This window comes from Gorilla gorilla, chromosome 6 (genome assembly GCF_029281585.2).
Source record: "Gorilla gorilla gorilla isolate KB3781 chromosome 6, NHGRI_mGorGor1-v2.1_pri, whole genome shotgun sequence".
Taxonomy (NCBI): domain Eukaryota; kingdom Metazoa; phylum Chordata; class Mammalia; order Primates; family Hominidae; genus Gorilla; species Gorilla gorilla.
In genome coordinates, this window is record NC_073230.2 from 53505272 (window position 1) to 53526469 (window position 21198).

Here is a 21198-nt window from a genome sequence, read left to right on the forward strand (position 1 = left end):
TCCACTGGATTTGAATTCTCCGCTGCTTAGGTCACCCTTTGATGAACATTCATATGGGACACAGTATCTTAACATTTTTCACCCACTTGGAGAGGTTTATCTACATACTTTTCCCCCAGGCCCCCTTGTCATTAATTTTCCAACCATGTCTTTCCCAACTCCCTGAACATCCAGCCAAACCGTTGTCCACAGCTTATGAATCAGTATATGACTACATCTCACCATTTCTCCTTGGAAACAAAGCACCCACCCAGGGGAACTGCCCAAAGTTCTGCCCACTGGGAGGATTTCCCTTCACCATTGTCTCTCAGGGCTGTGTCATATGGGCTGAAGTGCTGCAGCTGCCCACAAGGCCTGAGCTTCTCTTACTCTGTCACCTAATCAGAGGGAGCTCCCCATGAGGCCATAGGTACAGGCTGGGAGAGAGAAGGCAGGGTAGCAGGACTGGGGACTATGGTCATTGGGGCCACTTTGTCGTGTCACTTACTTGTGCCTTAAGGGTCTACTCGGAGCTGATCGTATATATTAGCACTTTCATTTGATGATGGAGGGCTGCTGTTCACACCCAGCTTTATGGCTTGGTGGGTCAGGTAACGCCCAGTTCATGATGGGCAGCTCAGGTCATGCGGTAACTTGGCCCACGGGTAGGGGTTCAGGCTCTACTCAGGCCCAGCGGCAGGCCAAGAGGCTTTCTGAAAAGGAGAATAGTTACCTGCAAAAGATGGCAGGATCTTGCTCTAAAATCCTGTTCCCAGGCCTGTGGTATGGCTCCCGCATGGGGGCCTGCCAGTGGCTCTGGTGGCCTCTCTTAGCACACTGAGCTCACGCCAGGTGGAAGCGGGGGAAGCAGATGATGGGAGGCTGCAGTGGGGATCAAGGACTTGCACCTGCGTCTTGCCCAGAGGCCAAGTTGGGACTGGGAGGGAAGTGCAGTGATTCACGGTCAGTAAAGTGTTTGAGCCGCACACCGCTGCAGAGCAGCGGTTCTTCTGAGATCAGCAGAGACCACTGGGTTGGTGAAATACCCAATGGTATCTTGGGACTTGGGAAACCTAGAACTGGATCCTAAATCCGTAAGCCACCAGCTGGGTAAGCTGGGACACACTGCCATGTCCTTGTCCATAGAAGAAGTGATGCTGGACTGGGTGGATTTGTGCCACCTTTTTCTCAGCTGTAGAGCGGAGTTAGTAATGATCTGACCTCACGTGGGGGTTAAAGGAATAACCGTGTAGCCGGCGAAGGGCACCCCGACTAGTCAGGGACTCTAGCAGGGTGAGTTGTTTTCTGTAAGGTCCCTGTGTATTAATTTTAGTTTATATTTATACTTTCGTAAGTGTTAAGTGTAAAAAGGACTTCTTACTTTTATCCATGAAATCACTTTTTGAAGATTTCAAAATGTCTGTATAATACATAGATTTAAATTAAAATTTCTAATAACTTAACAACTCTATAAAACCTATGTGAACAAAATAATAAAATTTATTTAGAGCATATCAAAGAAGACACGAATGGAAATTTGTACCATTTCTGAAATGGAAGAATTCAGTCTCATGAAAATACCAAGTTAATCTATCCAGTTAACTTCAGTGCCAGTCAAAGTTACAATGCGAGTGGAAGGAAGGGAAGTATTATTCTTTGTAATTTAAAGACTTCAGGTTTCTTCTTTTTTTTAACTTTGGCAAGCTTTTCACCTGGGAGAATAAACAAATGAAAAAAGCCAAGAGACATGTGAGGAGGGTGAAAAACGGATGTGGACCTAGCAGCTTGCAGGTCATCTGCACATTCCACTATAGGAAGTATTAACTGTGCACGTGAATCACCTTGGTAATCAGAGGGTATTTTCTCAATTAACATTTCTTATTCAGTGTTTTCCAGGGTGCCTGACGATTCAGATTCGCACTGTCCTGTGTATTTTCATAGTGGTCTTAATCTACTCAGTAGCCCAAGGTTGTGTGGTGAGCATCTCCAGCTTGTGGCATGCGCTGGGGCGGGAGAGGGCATGGCATGGAGGACCAGCCCAGAAGCCAGGACCCAGGGCTGCAGAGACAGGGAGGTCAGCAGAGACGTCAGGAACAGGCATGGGGCCCCAAGAAGCCAGGGAACAAGAGACTTTACTTAGCAGAGGAAGATGCAAACTCTCCCTGGTGAAAGGAGCCTGGCTTCTTCATACAGTGCAGAGGACAGAAGCAGGGGTGGAAAAACAGGACAGACAGGGCAGGAGGAACAGGACGGAGCTGGGCAGCAGTAACAGGATGAAGCTGGGCCAGGAGGAACAGGATGGAGCTGGGGGTTGGAGTGAAAGGATGGAAATGGGTGGGAGTAACAGGATGGAGTTTGTAGTGGGAGTAACAGGATAGAAGTGGGGCAGGAGTAACAAGATGGAGCTGGAGGCAGGAGAAACAGGAAGGACAGAGCTGGGGGCAGGAGGAACAGGATGGAGCTGGGGGCATGATTAACAGGACAGAGCTGGGGGCAGGAGGAACAGGACAGAGCTGGGTGCATGATTAACAGGACAGAACCGGGGGCAGGAGGAACAGGATGGATCTGGGGCAGGAGTAACAAGTTGGAGCTGGGGGCACGTGTAACAGGTTGGAGCCGCTGGGCTGGGGAGCAGGCAGGGCTGATCCCACCTGGTCCTCCCTGGAGCCTCTTGCCTGCTCTGGCAGCCAGTGGGGAGCCTTGAAGTGCTGTGAGTTGCCATGAGGTCTGTGGCTTGGTTTGATAGCACTGGGGGTGGGTCAGAGCAAAACCTTGGGAGACCTGCTTGAAGAGGGACACCTGAGCATGCTTAGGGGCTGCAGGTCTTCACCTGCCCTTTGCTAAGCCCCTGTGACCCCTCCCTTCCCAGGTGGGCTGCCTGCCTTGGGCCTGGAGCTCCAAGCCCAACAGTTCCCTGGTGGTCCTTTCGTCTGGGGGCCAGCGCACAGCCCTGCCCACCCTGCCCTGCGAGTCTACACACCATGCCCTGCTCTGCTGCCTGGTAGGCACCCTCCCGCTAGCCATATTTTTCCGGGTGTCCTCCTTGCCAAAAATGATCCTGCTCTCCGGGCTCACCACGTCCTACATCCTCGTTCTGGAGCTCAGCGGATACACCAGGACTGGGTAAGTGTGTGGCTCCTCAAGAAAAAGGCCTAAGCAGCAGTGCTACTGAATCTGTGTATACAAATATGCACTATAGGCTTCTGAGTCCAGAACTAGTCAAGATGAATTGTATACACAATTTTTAGTTTGGTGGCTGCTTCTCTTCAACCCAAGTTCTAGCAAGGCCTCAGATTTCCCTATGATAAGTGACTCTTGGCCGAGGTCAATCCCAGCAAGCTGTTTTTGGGTGTCACCACCTGAGGGTCACTCTGAACGGTTCTTGGGTTTGGTGGCAGAGTCTTGCCCTGGAAGCTTGGCACTGACTTGGCTTTTCTTCCTCATCTTCCCCTAGGGGTGGTGCCGTCTCCGGGCGCAGCTACGAGCCAATTGTGGCCATCCTGCTCTTCTCCTGTGCGCTGGCCCTGCATGCCAGGCAGGTGGACATCAGGCTGAGGCTGGACTACCTCTGGGCCGCACAGGCAAGACGAGCGCTTTCTGCTTTCTGGGGGTGGGGGATTTAGAGGAGGAAGAAGGCTTCAGCAAGCATCTGACGGGGGCTGCCACAGACACCCACACGCCGTATGGCCCTCGGAGGGCCCTCCTCAGCAGCATGCAAGCCAGGCACTGTCCGGGGATGAAGGAGACCTATGCTGGGGGGTGCAGGGAGTGGGAGCCATGCCTTGTGAGAAGACAGTTCAGAAGGTTGTGGGGTGCATGTGATGGAGACCTGCCTGATGGTCAGAGTGTGGCTCTTTCACGAGGCAGTGAGTCCCCCTTCCCTGAACAGCATGTGCAGTGGTGGTGCAGAGGGGCTCAGCCTCTGCAGGGCTGGGCAGTGGCAGCAGGTCTCATCGGGGTCATTGGGAAATACAAGAAAATGCCAAAACTCTCACCACCTACTCCAAATTGAGTAGGTCAGCAGGTGGGGGCTGGATGTCTATATTTTTACATGTACGCTGGGAAATTCTGACGCAAGAGGCATAAGCACCCCTCTTTGGGAGACTCCATGGAGTAGCAAACGTGTGAACTGGCTTCAGGCCCCAAACATCTGGGTACCAGGCTGGAGAGGAGACATGCTTTCCTGAAGTCTGTAGGTGGCTTTCTGTTTGGATGTGATCCTGGCAATGACTGCCAGATATTTACCTTGAGTTCCTGCTGCGGAGCCACTGCAGGGATGTACCTGTGTCCACCCCATGGCCAGGGGCCAAGGCAGTGTGTGGGTGCTGGTGTGAGCATCTTCACACCAACTCCATACTCCACAGCCCTCCAGGAGGTGAGGCAGTCAAGCATTTAGGACCAGGCTACCTGGATTCAAATCCCATTTGTGGAATTTGCAAACTGTTTCACCCTGGGAAAATTGCTCCTCCTAGGTTTCCTCCCCCGAAAACCGGGAATGAAGGCTGACGAATATTAGCTTTAGCAAGAGATAGTCTTCTTATTTTGACACCTTAAGAATAGCTCTTTGCTGTTGGAGCTATTTGATCTCATTCAGTCTTCAGAACAGCACTGCTGAGGAGCTGGGATTACAGACAAGAAAGCAGGGGCCACTAAAGTAACATGCCCAAGTCGGGCAGCCAGAAGGTGGCTGAGCTGGGATCCAGCTGCCATCTGTGTGATCTTTGGGTAGGCTCTGAACCTGTGGAGAGAGCTGTGTCTGGGGCCAGGCAGGACAGGAGCATTTTCACCCTGGTCCTACTCTGCAGTCAGGACTGAAGGCAGGTGCAGCCCAGAGTTGGGGCACAGACACCAGACAGGCACAGCCCAGAGGGTGGCCAGGAGGAAGCGTGGCCAGGACCAGCTGAGGGCTCACTGTGGAAGCAGGACCAGGCTTGCTGCTGGAGTTGGGAAGCCTGTCAATTTTTTGTCCTTGTTCCTGAGGCTGACTGGGCATCAAGCCATGCAGTTAAGTGACCGAAACCCTGGTCAGCAGTAGCAGGGTTAACAAAGATTGGGCCTGGCATCATGTGGTCCTCGTCCTGAATTCCAGCAACTCCATGTAGGGTCTGCATGACTTTAACCAGTGATAGGTCAATCTGTCTTTCTGCTTCAGCAGTAAAATGGGGTGAGAACCCTAATCCAGGTGTGCAAGAAATAACTGAAATTCTCTTCCTGATGTCGTTGGCCATGGGCCTTGTGCAAAGTAGGTGCTCGGTGAGGCTGAGCAGCCCTTTGTCTGGCAGCCTGTTACTCTGTGATGAGCCATTTTTGGGGGGATCTCTTTCTGGGAGGGAGGGTTAGAGTAGGGTGAAGGGTGGGTGTGAGTAGCATCTGGAGGCAAGTTATCACTCATGAAAAAAATGAACACAATTGTTTCCTCTAGTTTTATTCATCTGGAAAAGACAGAAGGAGCTCAGTGGGTTTATGTCAGCATGACAGGGCAGGATGCATATTTAAAGTGATGGAAATTATGTTGTTGATTTGAGTAAGCAAAAGAAAGAACATATACATACATCACACACACACACTGTTTATATGTGTATCTATATACATGTGCTCACAAATGCTTGGTGAAAAACATGGCTTATTTTTTCCTTCACTGTATAATAGCTTTATTGAGATAAAGCTATTTTTCAGTATACTCACAGTCCTGTAACCATTACTATAATCAATATTAGAATATTTTTATCTCCCTCAAGAGAAACCCATCCCCATCAGTTAACACTCCCCATTTCTCCTCAACCCCCAAACCCTAGGCAACTACCAGTCTACCCCCTGTCTGTAGATTTTCCCATTTCTTTTATTTTTCAGCCTGTGTATTAAGTTAGTGCCTGTTCTGGGCAGAAGACATTCCTGTGTCCTACTAGATGGAGCTCTGAGCTAGCCTTGTAGGTGGGGAAGACCCAGATTCCCGAGGGACTCATGATCTGGCGCTGTCTTCACTGCATACCTGAATTCCAGGTTCTGGAGTGGGCAGGGGTTGCTGAGAATCTTCGCCCTTTGGCCTCTCCCGGGGAAGTGCTGCTGTGTGGTGCGCTCACTGTCAGCAGGGCTGTCTGGGCAGAACAGGCCCTAATTCCTGCTGTGGAGTGGGAGGGGACCCTGGTGGGGGCATAAATACATCTGCATTAAGCTGTTCTTGCACTGCTATAAAGGAATATCGGAGACTGGGTTATTTATAAAGAAAAGAGGTTTAATTGGCTCACAGTTCTACAGGCTGTACCAACAGGCATCAGCATCTGCTTGGCTTCTGGGAAGGGCTCAGGGAGCTTTTACTCATAGCAGAAGGCAAAGCATGAACATACATGTCACATGGCGAGAGCAGGAGCAAGGGGGTGGGGGGAAGGTGCCACACACTTTAAAACAACCGGATCTTGCGAGAACTCTGACTATCGCGAGAAAGGATAGCACCAAGCCATGAGGGATCCACCTGCTTGACCCACACACCTCCCACCAGACCCCATCTCCAACACTAGGATTACATTTCAGCATGAGATTTGGCAGGGACAGATACCCAAACCATATCAACATCTGAGTCTGACTTATCACCAGAGGAATGCAGGCTGTGGCAGGAAGTGAGTCCTCACGCCGGAAGGCCTGACTGCGGCCACAGTGGGTTTGAGAGGAAGCAAAGCCAGGCATACTGTGTTTCTCTGGGCCTTGTGCGATGCTTCAGATTTGGTTATGGAAGGATGAGGGATGGGGTTGAGGGGAAAGGGACGAGGAACATGGCAGAAAGAGGGAATTCTTCAGCAAAAACTGTGAGAGGAGTCAGAGTCCAATCACAGGGGTCAGTGCTCCCTCCAGGCCCGCTGTGGGCAGTGGAGCTGCAAAGGGAGGGCGATAGGACCCGATCCCTGTCTCCAAAGGTGGTCTGACAATGGAGTGTGACACACAGCCCAGGAGGCAGGTGGGAGCCCTGTGATCCACAGGGGACCTGAGGAAAGCAACTTGCATGGTCAGGGGCTGGCAGGAGGGCATCTCGGAAGTGGTCGTGTGGAGTCTGGCCACTGTCGGCCATCAAGTGAGGGTGCAGTAGTGGAGGTAGAGTGGGTCTCCAGGGGGCTGTGCATGTATCACAGCCTGGGCTGAGAGCGGAGGGCACACTCTAAGGGCGTGAGTTCAGGAGCCCTTATGATGCTTGGACTGTTTGAAAGACAGGGGCAGGCACAGGGCATCTCCAGGCTGGTGTGGCACTTGGGGCAGCCACAGTGGGGACGGGCCCTAGAACCAGGGAACAGAGAGGGCTGCCTGATAGGATTCACCACCTTCAGCCGGGAGACGCAGCCAGTCCGCAGCAACCATGCAAAGAGGAACTGGGAATGCTCTCCTCCCTCGCTACTGGCCCCTGCTCCCGCTCCCCATTGGCCAAACCTGGCCGGAAGTAGGAGGCCCAGGATCCTGTTGGTAGAGTCCTTGGACTGGCCTCCCTGGGACAGAACCAGTGGGGAATGGACTGCAGATACAGCACATACCTGCCCTGGAAGGGAGATCTGGCCATCTGCAGTTTGCTAAAGCCACACCAGGTAATAGGAAAAGAGCCTCTTTATGATGGGCTGTGTTGCTGAACTTGGTCTTAGTTTGGCTCTGGCTGGCTATCCAGGGTGATCCAGCTGGCTGGTCTGGGAGGATATGTTGACCCAGCCATCAGCTGGCCTCTCTGGGTTTAGATCTTTTAGTTGCAAAAACCTACTCAGAGCTTGAGAAAAATGGACTTGGGATGAGCTAGAAAGACTGGAACAGCCCAGGCCCATGAGATCTGGGGTTTCCAGGTTATTTACTAGGGTGCCTGGTTGGTTCCTCATTCTCAGACAGCAGAGTTGGGCCTTGGCTATGACTCTTCCAGTTGAGGGACACTTCTGGGAGAGACATTTTCTCTCATCTGGGTTGACATGGCTTTTTCTTGGCTTTGGTGTTCTTTGAAATGTTATTAAATGCAGTATTTGACTCTGCCATGTCGTTCTCCATCCAGTGACACCCCCTAGCAATGCCCAATGAGCATACCAGTAATTTTAGGGCTAGAATATGCATTCCTGGGCCTTGGGGCAGCCTGGGCAAGTCTGCGGATCCTTGTGCATGCGTGTCACAAGAAAGGGTTGCCCACATGGAGTACACTGCCATGTTTGTCCACAGATAGGTAACAACAAATGCCACCTGCTTTCCCATAACCCTAGCAAAACACAGAACTTTGTAGACTTTGCCTGTTTGCCCTTGGACATTTAGGTATGTAGTACAAACATTAGAGTGCCTCAAACTATTGCAAAATTGCCAGGCCAAACACTAGGTAGGTTAATTATTTACAGAGACTGGATTGATTGTCCAAACCTGCACAAACAGATAGGCTTTTCCCTTGGGAGGCATCTTTAGCCTCTTCGCCTGTAAACTCTTGTATGCTTTTGTTCCAGTGTCATTTCTTTCTTTGCATTCAGTAGATAATCATCATGGCAATTATAATTTCAATGTTTATGCTATTTAGTATAGAATGCAGTTAAAACAACTTATTTCTCTACCAATAAATGCTTAATTTGATGGTAATTCCCATTTTGCAGTTGCCATTATTAACATTTAGAGGGAAGGTTTCCTAAGATGTGGTCATGGTACAGACATGGAATTTCTGGTGGCAGAAGCTAAGTTAGAGACCTGGTTCCACCTCTTACTCTGGTCACTTGTCTTCTCCACACGTGACAGTGACACTTGTCTCTCAGGGGGTTGTGGAGGAGTTTATGTCATATAAAGCCATGGTCATCATGCTTCTTGGACCCTGAAATGTTGTACGCTTGTTAGTCGTCATCTTGTTCTCTGTTACTGGCCATAGGTTTCACATCTGGTCTTTGGGTGAGTACATCCTCACAAACAGCTTTTATGGAGGGACAAATGGTTCCAGATGTATCCTAGCTGCATCCTGCAGCACACTTCTGTGGAAACCCCCGAGGAGCCAAACCTTGGTGTGTAACCTCAGGACCCCACATCCATCAGGCCCCACGCCCACTGGAAATACACCCTTTGCCCATCTGAGAGTGCACACACAGCCTCTGGCAGGCATCCACTCTGTACCTACACACAAAGTGTTACCACCTGCCTCCATCCAACAGGTGCTTATTGGGCACCAAAGTATACCTAATCCTGTGCTGGGGACACTCACATGGTTGAGGTGTAACCCCTGCCCTTGGGTGCTCACAGGCTGTTAAAGGAATCAAACACAAGCCACAGAAAATTTCAGTACAGTGAAGGGCATGCCATGTAAAATGTAGACAGGACCCTGACCCAGGTAGGTTGGATGTGATATCATTTAAATGTAATACCTCACCCCTGAGGCTTAAAGGATGAGTAGGAATTAGCCAAGGGAAGGGCAGAGTGCTAGGTGGGGTAAGTATGTCTGTCTCGTGAGATGCTTGTTTTTATTGTTATTTTAAAAAATCAGTTCATAATACTGTATTGTGTACTTGAAATTTGGTAAGATAGCAGATTTTAAGTGTCCTCACTCCCCCCATCCCAGACACACACAAATGGTAACTGCAGGTGGTGATAGATTTGTTAAATAATTTGATTGTAGTAGTTATGCAATGTATACATATAGGAAACCATCACATTGCACACCTTAGATATATACAGTTTTTGTTTGTCAATTAAATATTTCAAAATAAAAAAAATACTAAGCTCACAAAGACTTACCAAATCTGGATCTCAAGAGCAAGAAATTAAATGTTGGTCAAAGGAAAAAAAGGGTCTTTCAGTAATGTTAGAGGGTAATAAAGGGGTCAGTTTATCAAGAGGACATAGTCCTAAACATTTATGTACCTAAAACAGATCATCAAAATACATAAAGTAAAAATTGTTAGAACTGCAAGAAATTCTTCTATCTATAATTATAGTTGGAGTTTCCAACATTCCTTTCAAAAAGCGATAGAATCACTAGACAGAAAATCAGTGACAGATTACAACACTTAAGAACACTGTCAACCAACTTGACTTAATTGACATTTATAAAACACACTATCCAACAGCAACAGAATACGTATTCTATTCAAGAACACATAAGTATGAACAGTACAGCAAGTCTCAAGAAATTCAAACGGATTCCAATCATACGAAGTATGTTCCTTAACTACAGTGTAATTAAATTAGAAGTCCATAACAGAAAGCTCTCTGAGAAATCCTCAACTAAAGAATATACTTCTTAATAACTTTTGGTTCAAAGAAGAAATCAAAAAGGAAATTAGAAAGTAATATGAGCCAAATGAAACTACATATGAGATCAACATTTGTGGGGTTCAGCTAAAGTAGTACTTGGAGGAAAATGTATAATACAAAGCACCTGTATTAGAAAAGAAGAACGGTCTCTCTCAAATCACCTTAAGAAGCCAGAAAAGAGGAAATTAAACCAAAAGTAATCAGAAGAAATTAAATAATAGAGACCAGTTTCTATAAATGTTTAAGGAATAAAATAACAAGGAAGTATTATAATCAATTTTATCTCAATAAAATTGACAACTTACAGGGAAGGATACAGATCCTTTGGGTCTTGCTTTTCACCTTTGTTAGGAAGAACCAGAGGAGCATTAATTCTCAGACGAATTTTGTCCACTCCTGAGGCAAAACCCTTTTCAGTACTTTACCTGATGCCTGGTGAATTATAAGGTTTTTTATTCTTGCCAGTGGAGGCAGGAACAATTCTCAGCATTGCATGAACTTTGGGGGTTGTTCCCTATAGTCCTTTCCCTAACCTGTGCTAATCCCTAGATGGTTCTTTCTCTAGCCTGTGCTAATCAGTACTCAACTAGAGACTTGAAGAGACCAGAACACTCTGTCCTCTCTGGCATTTTCCCTTTGAACTCAAGCTGCTTTGGGCTTCCAAGCCCCCTAGCCTTGTCAAATCTGGGAGACCCCTAGGCTCCACATGCACTGTCTCTACATGCGGCCTGGAAACTCTCCCAGCAGTATGCTGGGCCATTGCAGGCCTCATTACTTATTCCCATCACTCAAGGATCACTGTCTTTCATTGCCTCCTGTCCAGTATTTGGAAAGCTGCTGTTTTATATATTTTGTGTGGTCTGCTTGTTGCTTGTAGGAGGGCAAATTGAATTCCTGTTACTCCATCTTTTCCAGAAGTGGAACTTCATGTGGCCATTTAAGTGTCTTTGACCCCAAAACTGGTCATTATCCCCATGTAACAGGTGAGGGCCAAAGTAAATGGCCAAAGGTCAGAACCGAAATCTGCCAAACCCTAAATGGGCATTCTCATGGATGCCATGCATGACATGTCTCAGAATCCTTCTCCTGCCAGGTTAAGTACCATCCAGAGTGGAATGGCATTCTGGTGAGAACTGTCTCTAGGCAGAATCCTGTGAACACAGCCAAGCATTAGAGGTCCTCAGCTCTGAGGCCTGTGCTTCTCCCTCCACAGCAGTCAAGATTTCATATGCATGCGTGGCTGGAGGGTTTCTCTGAAAGGTTAGATCTGGGTTAGAAGGATGCAGCATAACTTCAACATAGAGCAAAAGCTCCAAAGACCCCAGAAGTTGCTTTCTGCCCACAGTGTGGACTGTTCGTGGAGAGCAGTGTGGTAGCAGTGTGGCAGTCACTGTGCAACAAGAAAGAAGATGTCTGTGGTGTGTCTCAATGCCATGTTGGGCTTGAACACATGAAGTTCACCTGCAGGCCCTAACTTGAGCACAGCAGTTTTGCTAATCTATGAGCAGCCTACAGAACTCAGTACTGCTAATGCAGGCACCTCTGTGTTCTTCTCAAGAGTGTGGAAAATAGCACCTCAATTCCTCCCTGGTTCGAAAAGATAGAGAAACGGTAACTCCAGACTTTCTGATGAGGAAATGGAGCCTTCTGCTTTAAGGCACCAGAGGCCGTCTGAAACAGCAGACCCACCGGACATCCCCCAGGACATCTTTCTGTCATGTAGTGTGGCTGCTTTGCATTTTTTTCTGTGTGTGTGCAATGAAAAATCCAGATTTTCGGCCGGGCGCCGTGGCTCACGCCTGTGAGCCCATGCACTTTGGGAGGCTGAGGCGGGCGGATCATGAGGTCAGGAGATCAAGACCATCCTGGCTAGCATGGTGAAATCCTGTCTCTACTAAAAAATACAAAAAATTAGCCTGGCATGGTGGCAGGCAACTGTGGTCCCAGCTACTCGGGAAGCTGAGGCAGGAGAATGGCGTGAACCTGGGAGGCGGAGCTTGCAGTGAGCTGAGATCACCCCACTGCACTCCAGCCTGGGCGACAGAGCTATACTCCATCTCAAAAAAAAAAAAAAAAAAAAAAAAGGAAAAGAAAAATCCAGATTTTCTGCAACAGTTTGTTACATTTATAATCACAAAGACCATGTTTAGCACAGTTAGTGTCCCTGTGGAGTGACTGGGGCCACTCTTGCCTGGCTAGTGGTTGTGGAAACAAGGGAGCTTGTGCTGGCAACACGTGCTCAGGGTCAGGCTCTCAGCCCTCCCCAGGACCGTTCAGCTTCAGAGTGCTCCCCTGTAGGATGGCCTCCCTCACATTCTGAGTGGGTAAATTCACAGTGGCCTCCCCAGCTCTGAGGCCTATGCTTCTCCCTAGACTCTCCTGCATCTTGCAAGTAGAGCAAAAGCTCCAAAGACCCCAGAAGTTGCTTTCTGCCCACGGGCTGCTGCTGCTAGTCAAGGGAGGAGAGGAGAGGAGAGGAGACTCGAGGAGTGTGGAAGACAGAATGCCATGAAGGCCCTGGGCAGGTGTTGTTTGCTCCTCAGAAAGGAGTAATTTATTCTAATTAAGGGGCTGAAGAAGACTTCCTGCAGGAGGTAGTATTGGACCAGGCCTTTCACTGTGGCAAGAAATGCTGACTTTTCTGAAAAGGGTAATTTTGGTTAATTCCCTGATTTCAATGTCTGACATTTTACCTTGGAAACTTCAGTCACTGAAACTGAGCTTGATCAATTTCCAGCAAATCCTAGCCCCACATTTTATATTGGTGTAAGTGGAAATTCAAAGCTAGGAAAGAGGACTCTCATAGGGCCTTCACTTCGTTAGACAGGGTGTCTTCTGCTTATGGAGTCTGGATGCTGTCTTCCCAGCCTCGGTTTCCCTCCGTGTACAGTGACGGTGGACCTCGTGAATCACTGAGAGCAGATCTCCCAGGGGCAGGACCAGCTGTGCCCACTGCAGCCTCATAGCTTCACTGTTAGCACGAGCTCTCTTTACCTTTTTTTTTTTTTTTTTTTTTTTTGAGATGGAATTTTGCTCTTGTTGCCCAGGCTGGAGTGCAATGGCATGATCTTGGCTCACCACAACCTCTCCCTCCCGGGTTCAAGTGATTCTCCTGCCTCAGCCTCCTGAGTAGCTGGGGTTACAGGCATGCGCCACCATGCCCGGCTAATTTTGTATTTTTAGTAGAGATGGGGTTTCTCCATGTTGGTCAGGCTGGTCTTGAATTCCTGACCTTAGATGATCTGCCCGCCTCAGCTTCCCAAAGTGCTGGGATTACAGGTGTAAGCCACTGCGCCCAGCCCTCTTTACCTTTTAAAATGGCATCCCCATCTTGCTTCCTGTCTGAAACACTGGACACAGCCCTGCCTCCAACTACTATGTTGACTCATCCTAAGAAAAGAAGAGCTACCAAGCATTTCAGCACAGCAAAACTTTCAGCTCAGAAGCTCCTTAGGAGTAAAGACTTCATTGTCAGAAACAGAGCCAGCCTCTGCATTCACCACCACCGGTCCCAGCATTTCTGTGGGGGTTGGATGTTGGATAGTCCTGGTTTATTTGAGCTGATTTGCCCTCCAGCTCGTGAACTCCAATTCCCCCAGCTATGACATCACCACAGCCTCATTTATACCACAGGGCCATGGATGGGACAAACACATCATGAGGGCTGTGGTCTGCCTTTTTATTTCTTGGAAAGAGAAATGCAACAAGATGCTAAGTATTTTATAGAAAACCACACATGCATGTGTGCATGCACACACAAACACACATACTCTCTTACACACACACACACCACTTATGGACTTCCTAGGGCAGTGTGGAACATGTACATGTGCATGCCTGCATCCACACATTGTAACTACAGCATTTGAAGGCTTATTCTCTCATTTTCTAATAAAGGTCAGGGATAACATTTTTAATTCATTGAATTGTTCAAATTTAAAATTAAGATTTCTCTTTAATGTAGTAGAATAATGTAAATCACATTTCTCCTCATGAAGCCTTAACCGAAATGCATTTTTGATCTAAAAACGGCTTTTCATCTGTTCTATGCTAAAAGGGAAGTGGAGCTGATTGGAGCAGCAGGCAGCAGGGGCCTGCATGAGAGAGAGGCCTGGGTTTAGGGGATGGCCACCTGTTGCATTGGCAGGACTTGATGGGTCTGAAGTGCTGAGTTGGGTGCCCGGTGAACAAGGATGCTGAGCTGGGGACCCTGGTGTTCAGATTAAGAACACCTGCACCACACTCAGCCTGCCCCATGCTGTAAACAGTGCTTGTGAAGTCTTGTGCTTTGGCTGGAAAAATAGTGAGAGGCAGGCATGTGTTCATGTTATGTGGTCCCTGAAGTGGCCGTGCAAAGCTAGAGTCCCCAGTGGGGAGCTGCGACCTCTCCCCATGCCTCACCCTCCTATCAAGCTGGTCATTTTCATGCATGACCATGGTCCTGTGGTTTGAGAAGAACACAGAGTAGGAGCTGGCACCAGAGTGACCCCTGGTAGGCTCAGGTTCTGTGCTCACTGCAGCCGCTGAATTGATAGAAAAAAACTGGACAAAATAAAACTGAACTGTCATTCTGTGTTTAAAATACAGTCTTTTGAGCATACAGCCAGCTGAGTACCAGCTCATGGTGTGAGGCCTGGGGAGTTGGCTGGGAGCCCTGCATTTGGCTAAAGCCCTGCCTCCAGCCAGTGCCCTGCCTGGGAGAAGCCTTAGCCAGCTTGCTGGGCTCAGCCTGGACATCCAGGCAGAGAGGGACCTTCAAACCAGTCACCAGTAAGAGGAGTGACCAAAGGAACTGAAAGTAGGATGTAGGGTGAGGGCATTTCAGTCCTTCCATCCTGGTACAGCTGGCCTCTGGAGCACACTGAGGACAGAACCAAGGCCTCTGGACAAAAGATCCAGGGAGGGAGATTTTCATTCAACGTATGTTGTCCAGCGGCTTGAGAGTTTGAGGTTGGATGAAGCTGACATGTATAGTAGTGAGTCCCCCATCTCTGTGAGGTGTTCAAGGAAATGCAGATAACTGCTCAAGGAGATTGGGTAGACTGGATTCATTAATTACTTTAGGGGTAAGATTACCTCTAAAAATGCTTCTTGGAATACTGATATTTGAGGGAAATATCAAAGCAGCCTCCCGAGCAGCCAGGGTGAGAGCTGCGGACAAGGTGGAGAACGTGTGGTGGTTGTGCACCTCTGCTGGGGGACGGGAGGGTGGGAGGCTGGTAGTTGGTAGGGGCACATCAGGGACCTAACTACATGGGAGGGAAGGAGAGTGGAAAGTGGGAAATACTCCAGAGTTCAGCCCTGTAGAGTTGCTGCCTACTCCTGGTACTCTGAGGTCGGGCTAGGTTGCGCAGCAGTCGCAGGCCTCCTGAGGGTGCCAGTAGTGTTCCTCAGATAGGACGAGTCATCTTCTCACTACATGTCTGATGCAGTACAGCAAGAGGATCATGTCATCCTTGTCCTCCAAGATCCAGGCCAGTGGACACTGGAGCTTCCTCAGTCCTGCAGCACAGAAGGGGGGCTGTGAAGTCCAGGCTGGCCACTGAGGGTCCAGCCAGAAGCCCCTCTTGGTCTCTCTGGTTATCAAAGGCTGGGACTGCACAATCCTCTCTGTCCCTGAAAGTCAGTGGTGAGCATTAGGGACTTCTACCCTAGAGCCCTGCAGGGAGGAGAGAAGCCACTGGCATCCATACTGGGGAGACTCACTGGGTTAGGGCATGTGGCTTTGCCCGTCTGGTGTTTCTGCCCTCTTGACAACAGTTATGGGGCTACTCTGGACATGTGCACCCTGCCCAGCCTGCCCAGCCAGGGTCACCCTGAATCTCAGGATTCATCCGTCCTTGGAGCAGCAACACCATGCAGAGACGTGCATCACTTCTTATTTGCTTGCTCTGATCTTTCTGTGTCCCGTCGGTGGCGTGGGTCACAGAGTGCCTCTTGCTTAAGGGAAAACCAAGTGTCAAAGAAGCTGAACATGAAGCAATTCAGCCCCAAAGTTAGAGACCAAGTTCCTCTAACCTAGGGGCTGAAGACTATTGTCTTAACTGCTGCTGTGCTTGGAGAAGTTCCTTTCCCTCTGCACTTTCCCAAAAGGAGGTGTTTGTGGACCCTGGGATGCCCGCAAAGAGGGGTGTGTGCACCTCAGGACACTGGATGGTTCAGTGAGGTTTGGGGAGAGGGCGTCACAAAGTCTGTTTATAGTGATTGTATCTGAGAATTAAGAAATGTTTTTTCCTGATGTTGAAGAATGAACTGGCAGTGCTGACCTGACACTGGCCAGATGCCCTGTGTCACTTGCAGGAGGGAGGCGGGGACATCACTTCTGAGACAGAATGAGGACAGGACCACCCTCCCTTGGCTGTTCCCTTGTAGTAAACATGTTGTTGATTCCAGGTTCTGTGGTTACTGGTCTTGTTATTTAGAAGACTCTGTCAGGGTGACTGTGGGGGTCACTCATAGCACATGTTGGCACACGGGGAGTTGCCAAGTTATGCTGTTTGTTATTTTGTTCTCTTTTCCAAATGACAAGCCCTCCAGGCTGTGACCTCTCTGAGGCATCATGTAACTATCACTAGATGCATCCTGGTCAGTGATTTCTGAAACAGAAGGACAATTGAGAAGGGAAATACCTTTTGAAAGAAACTGTGCCATAAAGAGAACATTCTGAACGTGGAGGTTGGATGGACACGTGATTTTGTTGACAGGAATAATGTGTGGTGCCCACTAACTCTTTCTTAAGAATAGAGTTTCCTGGTGGGAAAATCTTATAGACTGAGAATTTCAGTGGATTTTCATCACATTTGTTAAAATATATAACAATACAACTTCTGCTTGGTTCGTGAAAATAAGTGGCACAGGGAAAGACAGACGTTTCTCAGTCAAATTTCAACAAAGACCTTCGCATTTGTGGATGGATTAAGAGATATATGATGATTTGGGAAGGACAGCAGCTCTGATAGCCCATTAATCCAAATGTGGAAATAAGCAGAATGTAGACACAAATTTTTAAATCACAATGCCATAAACCTAGATTATGGTTTTTAATCAAAGCATATTCAATTACATTGTTTTCACTAAAATACTATTAACATTAACAATGGTATTTTGGAGAGAGCAGTAATTTTTGTGCCACTAATAAATAAAACAAAGCTATTATTTTAGAAAATATTCTTTACTTTCTGTTTATGTCACCCTTTACAAACCTTTCTTTTGTGTATATTGGAGCCTGAGGTGTTAACACATAATTAATAATGTGGGTCCTATAGAGAGGTGTTTGTCCAGAATGTCATTATTGATGAGAACTTGAGTTGAAAGCAGCCCCAGAGACCATCTGAGGCTGGAAATTGAAGGTTTCTGACCTTTGAGCATGACCCAGAGTAAGTCAGCACTGTGCCCAGACAGCCGCTGCGTGGGCAGAGCATGGCTCCAGCCTATCTGGGCAGCCAGACCCCAGCTCTGGTCTGACCGGGAAGGTTATGGTCCCTGGGTTTCTTTTGTCCTCATCTGCTTCTGATCTACACTCCTTAAGGGACAGGAAGAAACACCTGGCGTCGTCTATCTCCATGGGTCGCACTGATTCGCTGGCATTGTCTTCCCAGAACACACTTGCACCAGGCCTGCCCTGCATGCCCTGCCTGGCTTCACACACACCCCCATCCTCGTACCTGGCCCTCAAGTCTCGGGGCCTCGTCATCTCTATCCTTGGAAATCTCCACTTCTCTGTTTTAACTGGTGGAATCACTGTGTGCAGTCTAGCGGCATATTCGTGGCCAGCTCAGCTCTGATAATATCAGTACTGCCAGAAAGCAGCTGTGCTCTTTAGGCTTAACTAAGGGGCGTGCTGTCCCCTCAGCCCTTGTTAAGTACAACCCTACAAGTGTTCCCTCTAAAAGTGGGTGTGTTATACCCATTTTACAATAAGGAAACCACGGCACAGTGAGGCTGCATCTGCTGGCTGGGTCACCAGCCACCTAGGGGGACATGAACCAGGGGAGCTGGCTTCCAAACCATGGCTTGTGGTGGCCAGGCCATGGGCCGCTCCACAAGGGCAATCATTGCACAGTTTTTACTACATTCAAGAGTTTGATGCCTCCATAAATGCTGACACATACTTAGAGTATTCCCCAAGCTTCACTCCTTTCAGGAGTTGGGTTTTGTGTGAGGAAACACAGGGACCCCGGTGGCTTCTGCCTCCTAGGGCTGTGCTGGGTCCTGCCAAGAGCACTTCTTGAGCCCTCACAGTGGTCTGTGAATGGGGCCTTTGCTGTCAGCTTAATCAGTCTCTGCAGGGTCCTACAGCTAGCAGTAAGCAGGCTGGGACTCACCTGCTCCTGCCATCTGCTCTGCCGTGTCCCCATGGTGGGACCCTTTGGGTCTTTACTCTTTGCCCCAGGGGGCTGGAAGTCGGCACTCAGATGAGCTCATTGGCCCTGGATCTGCCCCTGCCCTAGGTCCCTGCAGGGTTCTACTTGTCTCAGTGCCCAGAGGGATGTGGCTCTAGTGAAGACCAGAGAGATTCCAGAGGAAACAGGAGCCTTAGGAAGGTGTCTGCCCCACCTGGGCGTGAGGCATTCTAGGACAGGTGCCCTGCGGGGCACATCAGGAGCTGCCTGGGGGCTGGTGGAGCCTGCGGATGGGCACATGCCTGAGAAAGAGTTGCTGTAGCATCTGGTACCTAAGAGGTGGCGGAGGGCAGGGCAGACCCTGGAAATGAGGTGAAGCCATAGTTTGTCCTTTGGACATTCTAGCAGATGAGGTGGTGACTTAGGCAGACATCTGCAGATCTTCCCTACCCAGTAACATGGATCTAGTCTTGCATCTAGTGGGGAGGAGGGACAGGAGCATGGATGTAGACCATCAGCACACGTGGAGTCCAGTTTGGATGATTAGAAGGAAGTGCGCAGTGGGGACAAGTGAAGGCAGCGTGAGTGGACGGGACTAATGGAGGCTCATGATACCCCAGGCAGAGGAGGAGCGAGAGGACATGGAGAAGGTGAAGCTGGACAACAGGCGCATCCTCTTCAACCTCCTGCCGGCCCACGTCGCCCAGCACTTCCTCATGTCCAACCCTCGGAACATGGTGAGCACCCAGCCTGCTCCTGGCCAGCACTAGCCCGACACTGCTCTGGCCACCCCCCTCGGCGCTCACCTGGCTGACCCTTCCTGACCCATCCTTTGAACTTCCAGGACCTCTACTACCAGTCCTACTCCCAGGTGGGCGTCATGTTTGCCTCCATCCCCAACTTCAATGACTTCTACATCGAGCTGGACGGCAACAACATGGGGGTGGAGTGTCTGCGGCTTCTCAACGAGATCATCGCCGACTTTGACGAGGTGAGGCTGTGTGTCGCCATCCTGACCCCGCCTGGTTGTGGTGGTGCATCCTGCTGCATGGGCAGAGCGTGTCTCACAATATGTCACATTCTTCGTAGCTGGAATGAGAGAAAGCAAATCCCGGGAAGCACAGGCATTCTGTCTCCTTTGGGATCCAGACCAACCATGACAGGAGAGAAGGGGGTCTTGACTCTAGGTTGGGGGACCAGGGCCACGGGGTGGGGCTGGGTGTTTGTCCTCCATGTTGTAAATGTCAGGGCTGGGACATCTACAGTGGCCAGGGCTGGGCAGCCTCATCTACAGATGGGCAGGCAGGTGGGTGCCTCCAGGCCCTTGTCTACAGATGGACAGGCAGGCGCGCACCCTTGTCTACAGATGGGCAGGCAGGTGGGCACCTCCAGGCCCTTGTCTACAGATGGGCAGGCAGGCGCGCACCCTTTTCTGCAGATGGGCAGACAGGTGGGTGCCTCCAGGCCCCCCCCGACAGCCAGCCAGGCACTGTGGCAGCCCCACCACCCCTTGTCATTGGACCTGATTCTCCTGGCGGCTGCGAGCTCACCTGTTGGGGACAGGAATGTGTCCTGTACTGTCCTGCCTCACCTCTTCTTGCCCGTGTAGTCCTAGAACTTGTCTGCCCAAAGCAAAGAAGACATGTTGCTTTCCTGAATGTGTCCATCGGCTCTGCTGTTGCTCCTGGGGGCTGACGGCTGCAGCGACTTTTCTCAAATGTTATGTCATGTTTAACAGTTTTATGTTTTAAACAAAGCTCATGGAAAAAGACTTTTACAAGGACATAGAGAAGATCAAGACCATCGGGAGCACCTACATGGCCGCTGTGGGGCTAGCGCCCACCTCGGGGACCAAGGTGAGTGCAGCCTGGCGCTGCCTGCTTGGGGACTGGGTCCCAGCTCTGCCCTAAACTGCTCTGGGACCCTGGTAGCTTCCACACTGGGGTTTGTTTGCCCTCTGTGTTAGATTACGGGAGCAGCTTGAGTGCTGTTTTTGTCCGTGGCTGGCTCTCTCCAGACACAGTCTCCTAGGGAAAGTCAGCACAGAAGGCACCGGAGCTTCCTCCAGCCCCAGCCCTGCCCTGCTAGACACCTCCCCCCAGAACCCTCACCCTGCCCCTGCTCCATTACCTCCCGCACTGGCCCATCTCCTCAGCAGCCCAGTCCCTCCCCCACCAGCCCCCACCTTCCTGCCTACTTGCCCCTCTCTTCTCCCATCAGCCTTGCACTCTCCTTTTCCACAGTAGAACTATGAATAAATACAAATAATTATTCTGAATAAGTCTAGATTTATTAAAGAAGTTGAATCAATAATTAATAATCTTCTGAAACAGAAAGCACCAGATCGAGATACATACACTGGTGAATTCTACCAAACATTTAAGGAAGAAATTACACCAGTTCTCTACAATCTCTTCCAGAAGACAGAAGCAGAAGGAACACTTTCTAACTCATTCTGTAGGCCAGCATTACCTGAATACCAGACCCAGACAAAGATGTAATAGAAAAAGAAAATTACAGACCAGTATTTCTCATTAATATAGATGTATAAACCCCCAACAAATATTAGCACATTGAATTCAATAATGAATGGAAAGAATTACATACTAAAACTGCATTGGATTTTTTCCAGATATACAAGGCTGTT

At 49.2% G+C, this 21198-nt stretch overlaps 1 protein-coding gene across 2 annotated transcripts in view; it reads left to right on the forward strand.

Moving 5' to 3' along the window:
• ADCY1 (adenylate cyclase 1) overlaps positions 1-21198 on the forward strand; it is a 147407-nt gene that overhangs the window by 108220 nt on the left and 17989 nt on the right. For both annotated transcript variants that reach the window (XM_055347810.1, XM_055347811.2), the window contains exons 12-17: positions 1866-1955; positions 2849-3102; positions 3434-3560; positions 19172-19288; positions 19396-19542; positions 20309-20407. In XM_055347810.1, coding sequence (XP_055203785.1) covers positions 1866-1955; positions 2849-3102; positions 3434-3560; positions 19172-19288; positions 19396-19542; positions 20309-20407 — 834 coding nt within the window. The remainder of the gene's footprint in view (positions 1-1865; positions 1956-2848; positions 3103-3433; positions 3561-19171; positions 19289-19395; positions 19543-20308; positions 20408-21198) is intronic.